Below are 9,780 nucleotides of genomic sequence, written 5' to 3'. Positions count from 1 at the left end.
TTTTTTTTTTTTTTTTTTTTTGTAATAGCTGTTTAATTAATTGATCTGATTTCTCGAAGCTCCGGACCAATTTTACGATGTAAAAAAATGTTTTTTTACAAATGGCCCATATTCAAGCCCACTAACAATGCAAAATAAGCTCATTAAACCACCAACAAGGACCGATTAAACGTTACCTAGCCAAGGTTTTTGAAATCGAATCGACGAAAAGACAAAAAGAGAACAGGAGTAGTGTCCTTTTGAAACTCTAATATGATCAAGCTATACTAGTATTCGCATATTAGTGATGAATTAATTATTTTTGGTGCCACGGAAATTAATTACTTGAGAAATTTGAATAATCAGAGAGACATACAATTGATTTTTTCTCTTTCCGTAATCATATGTCTGACTAAGATCCCTTTTTAAGGTCAAACAAATTTATAAATATCTATAGATACGAATGAAATACTTTTATTTGGGTTATGCATGGCTATCACTCCAGGTCCTGATCGCTTCTGCCACTGCCTGTCTCACTGCTTCAGCATCCATGCTGTCTCCATCATCATTCTGTAAGTAAGTATTCAAAAAACAAAAAGTAAAATAAATATCCTTACATTCGTTAGTAATTATTATTATATAATGATGGCGATGAAGAAGAACTGTGTTTACATGTGATGAACCAATGGCATGCAAGCTAAATGTGTCTGTACATGAAGCCCTAGCTTCAACAACATCAAGTCCAAGATTTTCAAAGCTTTCAAGAACACAAACCAACATGCCTTCCTCATTTTTCCCTGACATTACCTTTATCATGAACCCCTTCTCTAGGGTTTCCACTGTAACCTACCAATATACAATAACCCAAAAATTATTAGTCAATGGTTCTTAATATAAATGAAATCAATGGATACTTTGTATGTTTATACCATAGGATTTGAGTCGGAAGGGTCGCAGAATGTTTGCTCAGACATGTTCTCATTGTTGAGTTTTTCGACTTTTTGCTTAAGCTTTTTGATATATTTTGATGCATCCACTATGATCGATGTTTCACTCTCCTGCAAAACATGCGTTGCATATATATCAGCGATACTGTTTAGTTTGAATAATCAAAATGACAAGTTTAGTCCCTTTTCTCGATGATGCTCTGCCCCTTTATATATGTATCTTTGTTAGAAAAATATATTTAATATGATTAGGAGTGAACCAAGTAATATATATATATTGTTGATCGGAGAAGTAAAATTGAACATAATAAGAAAAAAATTCAAAACATAGATGTTTCATATATAGTTTTTTTTTTTTTACTTTTTCTCAAATCGACTAGCTAGTCAAAATTTAGAGTTTCTTGATACTCGTCAAAGCAGAGTTTCAATACATACCTATATATATATATATATTTAAATATTCATATGACAAAATGTATATATTCAGAAATATATGAACGGAGTAAAGTTTGATCTTTTTTTTTTTGAACAAACAAGTTTGATCTCTCTAATGAATGAAAAGAAAGATAGAGATATCACGTAAGGTTAAATTGGCATGTGGACATATATGAATATGAATGTTCATCTAATGAAATATACACATAAATATAGTAAATATATAAATAGTAGGACTGAATTTAATTTATGATCATAGAAGAATCGAATTGGGTTGGAGTAAATAAAGGTAAGAAAAAAGAATGGTGGAATCTGATTACAGCATGAGAATTAGTGATTGAACGAAGCAAATGAAACTTCTCACGAAGAGAGGAGCCTCTCTTGTGTTCCCTCGAAACCATCTTATATGCTTTAATTGGCTTTTCCTTCTCAATTCCTCTTCGGTTCTCGTCTATGTATATAGAGAAAGTGTATATGAGTGAGAATGATGATGTAGAGATCTGAGTTTCTTCAAAGTCTCTCACATGTCTACCGTGTAGTCTCTATTTATCGCTACGATATGTGATATATACGGACAAATTCGATTGGTATCTCGTGAATTACTTGCTTGCATCTATGTTTAATTACACGATATTCCACACACACACACACACATATATATATATATATATATATAATATTATACGTGAGAATATTACTGCATTAATTTAATGTATTTTACTCTTAAAACAACAAAACTTAACTAATGTAAATTGGCATATGCACAGCATAACTTAAGTTGCAAGAATATCCGACAATTCACTAGTCTCAAGATAGGCGTGGATTTTGGTTCAGAATCTCTCGATAATCAATAACACAACTTAATACAGTAAAGTCATCATTTTTAAGATACATACAACTACGATCCAATTGTGAATCGTAAAGATTCAAGTGCATGTTCTTGGTATTCCCTTTTCGATTGAGAATTGATTCTTATGCTTATCATGATCTACAATATTGTGCCGTGATTGGTCATGACCAATTCTCTTCTTGAGTCTACATATAGTATATGGATAAACGAGGAGATCGGCTAGAACTTAAATAGTAATCATATGAGCTCGTGATGGAGGAAGAAATTATATGAGAAATGTTTGTACATATATATATATATATAAATACTAAATAATTATTAAAAAGAGGAGCATCGAAAGAAGTTAAAGAAGAGGATAAAAGCAAACAGAAGAATGTTAGTTGTGATATTGGAATGCCTCCAAACACTCCTCACGGGGATCTTATGAATACCCTTCTCTCTCTCTGATCACCTATCCACTATCTTCTTGTATATATATATATATATATCCATATATGTACCTTTATATATGTGCATGCATTTGCATATATACATTCCATTTCTTATACCCACAACTTGGTTTTCCTTTCTGTTGGATCATTATCTTATCTGATAGATGTCTTCTTTTTTTGTCACATTGATTTTATTTAAGTACAATCAATTATTCAAAACGTCGAAATTCAAAATGTAGATTAGAATACTTATAAGAGTTGGACTTTTTTGGGGGTTAATGACTTAATGGGTAATAGCATTGCAAACATTAGTTTTACAACTAAGCTAATTAAGGGAACCATTGATTTAATTCATTCAATATAAACCTCTTTGATAAAAAGAAAACCAAATTAAAGTTACACAAGAGTATGCAATATTGTGATGACTGATGAGTATATAAGGGTATAGAATGGTCTATATTCCACAAGGACATATAAGTACCCATCAATTCACGTGTGCCGGTGAATCATCACCACACAAAAAAAAAACACTCTACACAATAGGGAAGCTCTCATTCTTGTCACATATAGACTGATCATAGATATCCCTACCATTTCTCATATACTTCTACTTTTACAGACTGTTTTCTCCTAATTGATTAATTTTTTGATTAGAAACGATAGATTTTTAGGGTTTCAATTGCTCGGGATTTGTCAAAGAAATTGGCACTCACGTGATTTGCACTTCGGGAAGTACACTCACATGCACAAATTCACGATGTAAAAAAAGAAAAACAAAACCTATTAATCTCTAAAGTTGAGAAATAAATGGTGTTGTTGTCATGGAGAGTAGAGAGAAAGGGACGTGAGCGAGAGAGTTTAGACATTAAAAAGTTCATATGCGAAGGAGATTTTGTCTCTTCCCTTATATTCTACTAGAAATATATTTTTGTACTGCTGCGTATTATTTGTGTTTTACTTCGGCTTTGATAGAAGTGGGTATGTGTCCGTCCACACGCTATTGTAAATACAAGATTGAATTTGCATTGTTTGAAGAAAATATAACACTCAAGTTTTTTTTGGGTTAGTAAAACAAATAGGGTTTTCTTTATAGAGGATTAGTTTTGATTTTTGACGCTTACAAAATAAGTCGATTGTACTTTTTAAGTTACAACTATTATAGACGACAAAAATATACAACTATAATGTGTCACAACTACACTATAATTAATTAATCAAGATAACATCAGTCGGTATACACATCGTCTAGAAAAATTGTAAGAATAGAACAATATGCATAGATACTTTTCTAAACAAATGACCACATAGGAAAAAAATGTCACAAAATATTAAGAGTGACAAAATTGCATATGTAGTTTTAAAATAGTATCATACCATTTCTTTTGAAAATTATATGCATGACCATGTGTGTATTAGTCCCTTCGGGGACATCCGATAAAAGACTATGTATGTATTATTTACAAACCGATTATACTAAAAAGGATAATGACACCAGTACACCACCCTCCCAAAAAGGCTCTGTTGGCAGTCAAATTGGTTACTAAAAAAAAAAAAAATCGGGTTAAAAGTGAGAAGTGACCAAGTATCAGAATTAATAGACTATTTCATTTCTTCATATATTATTGTTATGTATATACATCCTTCGATTTTTATTATATAATAAGTATATAAAAACAAAATATAAAAATTGTAAGAAAGTCTCGTGTTCCTGACAGCTCTATATCCTTTGTCTTCTCCTCATATGTATCGTATTCCCTTGTCCGAATCAAATATCATTCCATGACACCTAACTGCATATTTTGATAATTTTATGATTACAACAAAAAACTGAAAAATCTTGTGACCGAAGTAAAAAACAAGAAAAAAAAACTGGAAAATCCAAAACTGCAGAGGCTACTACACAAATACCACGTGTGAAGAGATCATTAGAAGGCTTCCATTGTATTAGGGAAAGGATTCATGCATGTATCTAACTTCGGTAATTTTATCAGTTTAATTACCGCTATATTATATGTTAAACGTACGGTGTTAATCCACATACATATATTCTTGGCTTGCTGCATTGTGACAATTTCTCTCTCGTTTACATGGTAATTAAAAGACAACTCATTAGTTAAAAAAAGAACTCCAAATAAATGTGAATTAGCGCATATGGACTGTAATTGAAGTTTTAGAAAGGACCAAAAGGACAAAAATAAAAACGAAACATATCTTAACAAAGAATGTACAAAAACAAAACCCATTCCATCTGCCCCACTCTCTTGTTCTAAGTGACAAAATTATCATAGAGAATTAGGTCACGGGGGTGGCTTTTGGCTATCAAACATCACTCCTTGTTTTCAAATTGATATATTATATTTTTTACACGTACCATATATGTATTACATGCCTGAAGAAATTCAATATAGATAAATAAATTCTATTAATAGTATTTGGGTTACATGCCATGGTGTTCTTAATTATAAGACAGTACGTCTTTAAACAATCATTATGAATTCCTTTAACAAATATCTCGTCTCATATATAGAGAAAAAAAAAACTAAAAAACTAACGCAGGGATCCATAAAAGTCTCAAGATACAAGCATAAAAGAAGCCCATTAAAATATGTTTCAGGCTCTTTTAGGCCCAAACGTTTCTCTCTAGCCTTTTTTTTTTTTTGCACCGCAGAGAGAGAGAAAGACTGAGCTCATCGAAGAAGCTTTTGTCAAAACCCCAATGAAACACGAACACCTGATGCTTTGGAGTTACATAAGTGAGAGCAAACGATACAGACGCAATCAGAAGACGAAGAAGGTTTCGAGCATTGACAAGTCATGCGGATTCTTGCTGCTCGCCTAGCTAATGTAATTTCCCCAAATCCTTTTACCTTTTCTAAGCGTTTTCTGTGCCTTTCTCGTCATCAATGGTTTAATGGGTCGTCGTCACCGATTCGTCTCTTACCTGAAGTCAAATTTTGCAGCATTTTCGCGGAGGAAGAAACGCGTATCATCCTCGATCTCGGAATTATTCCTCGGTGAACAAGAAAGGTGCCTCCTTTTTCCTTCTCTCCATGCTTCAGTGACTTGTAATAGTATGTGAGTAGATCGTCTCGTGGGCTTAAATTTTGCACTAGAATAAGATTCAGAATGTAGTCATTTTGATTTGGAATCGTGAGGAGATTTTTGGTTCAGTAGTTGTAATTGAAGTCTATACTCACTTCACACTAGTGATGAAGATGAGACTGGTTGCTTTGTTTGATGCATTTGATGAGAGCTTTTTTTTGGTTCAGTAGTTGTAATTGAAGTCCAAAGTGGTTGCTTTGTTTGATGCATTTCTAGTTTAATCGTTTAGATACAATGATAAAGACTAGATCGTAAGAGTATAGGAGGTTCCTGAAGAGTGTGAACTGGACTCAACAGAGAAGTAAAGAGTCTTTAGATTTGGGTGTGTTGACGTCCTTAACTTTTCACTCCATAGTATTGATGAATTCGTAGTTTACTCTTAGATTCAATGATGAGGGAAAGATCCATAAGAGTAGAAGAGAGTGTGGAATTAGACTCTCAACAATGAAGAAAGAAAAAGACCTTTAGATTTGTGTGTGTGTTGTTGATGTTCTTGGCTTTGCTTCTCCATTTTGATTGTAGATGACCTTACATTGGAGGAAGAAGCTGAGAGGAAAATAGGCTGGTGTCTCAAAATTTTCTTTGCTGGGACAGCTACGTATATCGGATACCAGTTTTTCCCTTACTTGGGTATGTGAATCTCTAGTTCGGAACCAGCTTTGTTACATTTTTTAATCTTGAAATCGTTGTTGTATGTATAACTTTACTGACTGTCACTTACTGTCTTAGGTGATAACTTGATTCAGCAATCAATATCGCTTTTACATGTGAAGGATCCCTTGTTTAAGAGAATGGGAGCTTCTAGGCTTTCCCGTTTCGCCATTGATGGTAAGCCCCTCTCTCTAACTCGAATTACTCTCTGATTGTTTGCTGAAAAAGAGAAAGGATTGAATCTTTACTTATTTGGTCTCACCAGTGGTTGAACTTGTTTCTGGCTGTTGTATTGTAATGATTTGGTTTGGTCTTATAAAGATGAAAGGAGAATGAAGGTTGTAGAGATGGGTGGGGCTCAAGAGCTTCTACATATGTTGGGAAGTGCTAAAGATGACAAGACAAGGAAAGAAGCTCTCAAGGCGCTTGCTGCTCTTTCTAAATCAGGCAAGTTTTGTTTTAATCACGTTCTTTTAGTAATTCTTCTACTTCTGCAATTTCATCGATTCATTGGGGTAGAAGAACCTCAGGATTGCTCACTCCTTTAATGTCCTCTTGAGCATGTTTATTTCCCCAAATGCATCTGAATTTTCAACTCTCCTTGACTACAGATGAAGCTGCCAAGTTCCTGGACTCTAATGGAGCACTCTCTATTGTCAAATCGACTCCAGATTCCTTGGAGGATTCAGACATTTCAACATACAAGTCAAACATACTTGAGAAACTAGATGATAAAAACCTCGCTGTGTCTCCCAACTGAGATATTCTTTAGAAAAAAGGATCGTAAGTCTAGGTATCTCCATAGACCGTAGTGCTAAGCTTTTGAAGAACTATATCATTTTGTCTTCCTTTTTTCCATCTTATAGAACTCTTCATTTTTGTTGTTGTTCCGGATGAAAGGAATACATAGTCTGATTCAGATAAATCAAGCTTCAATTCTCAATACTGTCTGATTCATATGTTCTTTGTTCATTCATAATGGTATGCAAGAAGATACGTTTTAAAGAATTGTAACAATTTTATCTTTCCCTGATTCAAGTACATAGCAACAAATATTGCACTTCCTATAGCTATTACATTGCATTTTCTGACAAAACCTATTTCACAAAAAATATAAACATAAATGCTAGCAAAAGAAAGGGAAAGCTAATGACTTTACATATATCTTTGAAGTGATCATAGAGGGGACTGCTTGCAAAACTTTTTTCAACGATTAGTTTGCTGCGAGGCTGTATAAATTTGTCCAAATAGCAATAATGCTAGTAGCAACTGCAAGGACAAGCATTATCGCTGCTACGATCTTCTCTCTTGAAGTCGATACACCATGGACATTCCTGCCATTTCAAAATCCAAAAACAAATTAAATAAGTATTTTGCAGGAAATTTCATCTAAATAAAGGTGTATAGTAAAGATGACAGAGGTGATGTACCTTAGAACAATGGCGGCTGGAAATATAAATGCTATTGAAACAGTGGTGGTTGATCCCAAGAACTGAAAGAAGTACCAAATGTCTGGCACAGCGATTGCAGACAAGAAACAACAAATCAGTAGAGCCAGAGTGAGTCCGACGAATCTTTTAGAGTCATTTGCCAAGGAAGGCTTCTTGGGGAACAAGAGTTCATCTAGATTTGCTCTCAATGAGAAGTTCATGAGAGGAAAGACAAGCATGAGGTGAAGCGCGTAGCTGAGTCTAACAACATCATTGAGAAGAGAACCAATGGAAGAACCAGAGCTCTGGTCAAAGTTCACTAGAATATCTGACATGGTTGCATCTCCAAACAGGAGATACCCGAAGAGTCCAGTGGCGAAGTATATGGCAGCGCACAAGATGACAGAGATCTTAGTTGCTGGGATCACATGTAATGGATCTTTGAGCTCAAATCCAATTGGATGAACTGCATTAATTATTCATCACAACACCAAATTAAGAAACAGGACCAAAAAACAGAGAATGGTGTAAAGAGATAGGTTTCTAACCATTGAAATGAAACGTGAAGGCCGTTACTATAACAGGGGAAGCTGTAAAGAGTTTCCAAAACGATCCTCCATTGTTCAACTCTGGGAACAGTCTTGGATTCTTCGTTTGCCCATTCACTAACGCTGAGATAGCCAGCACGGAGCTAATGACAACAAATAGAACCGCAAGAAGAAACGATACCGCAGAACTAAATGCCAATCTTTCTACATAAGCCATTTACAAAAAAAAAAAACAATCAACAATCTCATACACATGCATAGTTTATAAGATTTCTAAGAACACAAAGATGATAAGAAACTTACCAACACGTCTACACAAGACCAAAGGAAGCAAGACGAAGCAGTAGATAAACAACAAAGCAAAGATTCTCGTGTTCCACCAGTAAGCACCAAACCATTCTTGCAAAACTCCAACATGCTCAGATCCATTATCGTCATTACCCGAAAGCACATCTCCTGAGAGAGAGAGAGAGAGAGAGAGATAAACATAACACAAATATGTTGTTAAGCTCTCAGAACTAGACCTCAACACTAAAGATAGATCCAGATGAGTCTTTACCTATAATAATGGAGAAGATGACCATACATCCAAAAGTAGCAACCATCGTAGCAATCTGTACAGCGACGGATCCTGTTTTCCCAAACGACTCTTTCATAACTCCGGCGTATGTAGTTGATTCTCCGGCGAGTGTTGATTTCATTAAGAATCCAACGGAGATAGTTGAAAGCCAAGCTATGATCGAGATCATCAGAAACGCTGGGATGATTCCGAGAACTTTAAACGCCGCCGGCATTGACATTATTCCGGCTCCGATTATAGTTGTCGACACGTTGAAAACGACGCCGGAGGTAGATGATCCATTCTTCCCAGTCGAAGACGACGAAGAAGAAGAAGAAGGCTCTTGCTTTGGTAAGAGATGAGTTTTGATCTGTGGTGACATTTTTTTTACTAACCGCCGGAGAAACTTAAAAATATTGCCGGCGGGAAGAAGAAGAAGCTTTATCTTTTGGTTGTTGTGTGAGGAAACGGCTTCATATAACACGGTTAGTAATGGAAAGTACAGATATACCCTGGGAGTATTTTTGCCTTCATCGTTTGCCGTTTGGGGGTAAAATAGGGAAAAATGATATTTGACCATTGGGAAACCTGACAGGCTGGTCTATTATCATGTCAGTGAGATCACCCAAATGATCTTCCGTCACGTAGCTGAAAATAAATACGACTATATGTGACTTCCGTCACTTGGAACTCTTCAGGACCAGGACGAATGCATCTAGACGACAAAGTGGCCACGTACAAGTGTGTTTTTACCGTTTCTGATCTCATTTTCTCAGTTTATATAATTTTTATTAAATTTAAGTATATTTATAATAAGCTCCAAAAATATCGTTTTAAAAGTTCGGGGG

At 34.9% G+C, this 9,780-nt stretch overlaps 4 protein-coding genes across 4 annotated transcripts in view; 2 read left to right on the top strand and 2 right to left on the bottom strand.

The window, feature by feature from the left end:
• The window catches only part of LOC104715705 (BTB/POZ domain-containing protein At3g56230-like), a 1,782-nt gene extending 1,487 nt beyond the window's left edge, over positions 1 to 295 (top strand). The window contains exon 4 of the mRNA XM_010433089.2: positions 285 to 295. Coding sequence (XP_010431391.1) covers positions 285 to 295 — 11 coding nt within the window. The remainder of the gene's footprint in view (positions 1 to 284) is intronic.
• On the bottom strand, positions 339 to 1,900 carry LOC104712281. Its single transcript, XM_010429139.2, has 4 exons — positions 1,682 to 1,900; positions 909 to 1,037; positions 652 to 825; positions 339 to 549 (listed from the first exon to the last, which is right to left on the bottom strand). The coding sequence occupies exons 1-4, from the start codon at positions 1,760 to 1,762 to the stop codon at positions 463 to 465; spliced, it is 471 nt and encodes a 156-aa protein (XP_010427441.1). The 5' UTR covers positions 1,763 to 1,900; the 3' UTR covers positions 339 to 462.
• Positions 5,330 to 7,338, top strand: LOC104712280. Its single transcript, XM_010429138.2, has 6 exons — positions 5,330 to 5,486; positions 5,603 to 5,669; positions 6,267 to 6,374; positions 6,474 to 6,572; positions 6,717 to 6,842; positions 7,007 to 7,338. The coding sequence occupies exons 1-6, from the start codon at positions 5,457 to 5,459 to the stop codon at positions 7,153 to 7,155; spliced, it is 579 nt and encodes a 192-aa protein (XP_010427440.1). The 5' UTR covers positions 5,330 to 5,456; the 3' UTR covers positions 7,156 to 7,338.
• LOC104712279 (probable sodium-coupled neutral amino acid transporter 6) lies at positions 7,391 to 9,552 on the bottom strand. The gene is made up of 5 exons (XM_010429137.2): positions 8,933 to 9,552; positions 8,677 to 8,829; positions 8,374 to 8,577; positions 7,826 to 8,291; positions 7,391 to 7,729 (listed from the first exon to the last, which is right to left on the bottom strand). The coding sequence occupies exons 1-5, from the start codon at positions 9,510 to 9,512 to the stop codon at positions 7,609 to 7,611; spliced, it is 1,524 nt and encodes a 507-aa protein (XP_010427439.2). The 5' UTR covers positions 9,513 to 9,552; the 3' UTR covers positions 7,391 to 7,608.

Source organism: Camelina sativa, chromosome 9 (assembly GCF_000633955.1).
Source record: "Camelina sativa cultivar DH55 chromosome 9, Cs, whole genome shotgun sequence".
NCBI lineage: Eukaryota > Viridiplantae > Streptophyta > Magnoliopsida > Brassicales > Brassicaceae > Camelina > Camelina sativa.
Note: the sequence above shows the minus strand (reverse complement) of the source record. Positions and strands in the feature narration are given on the sequence as shown.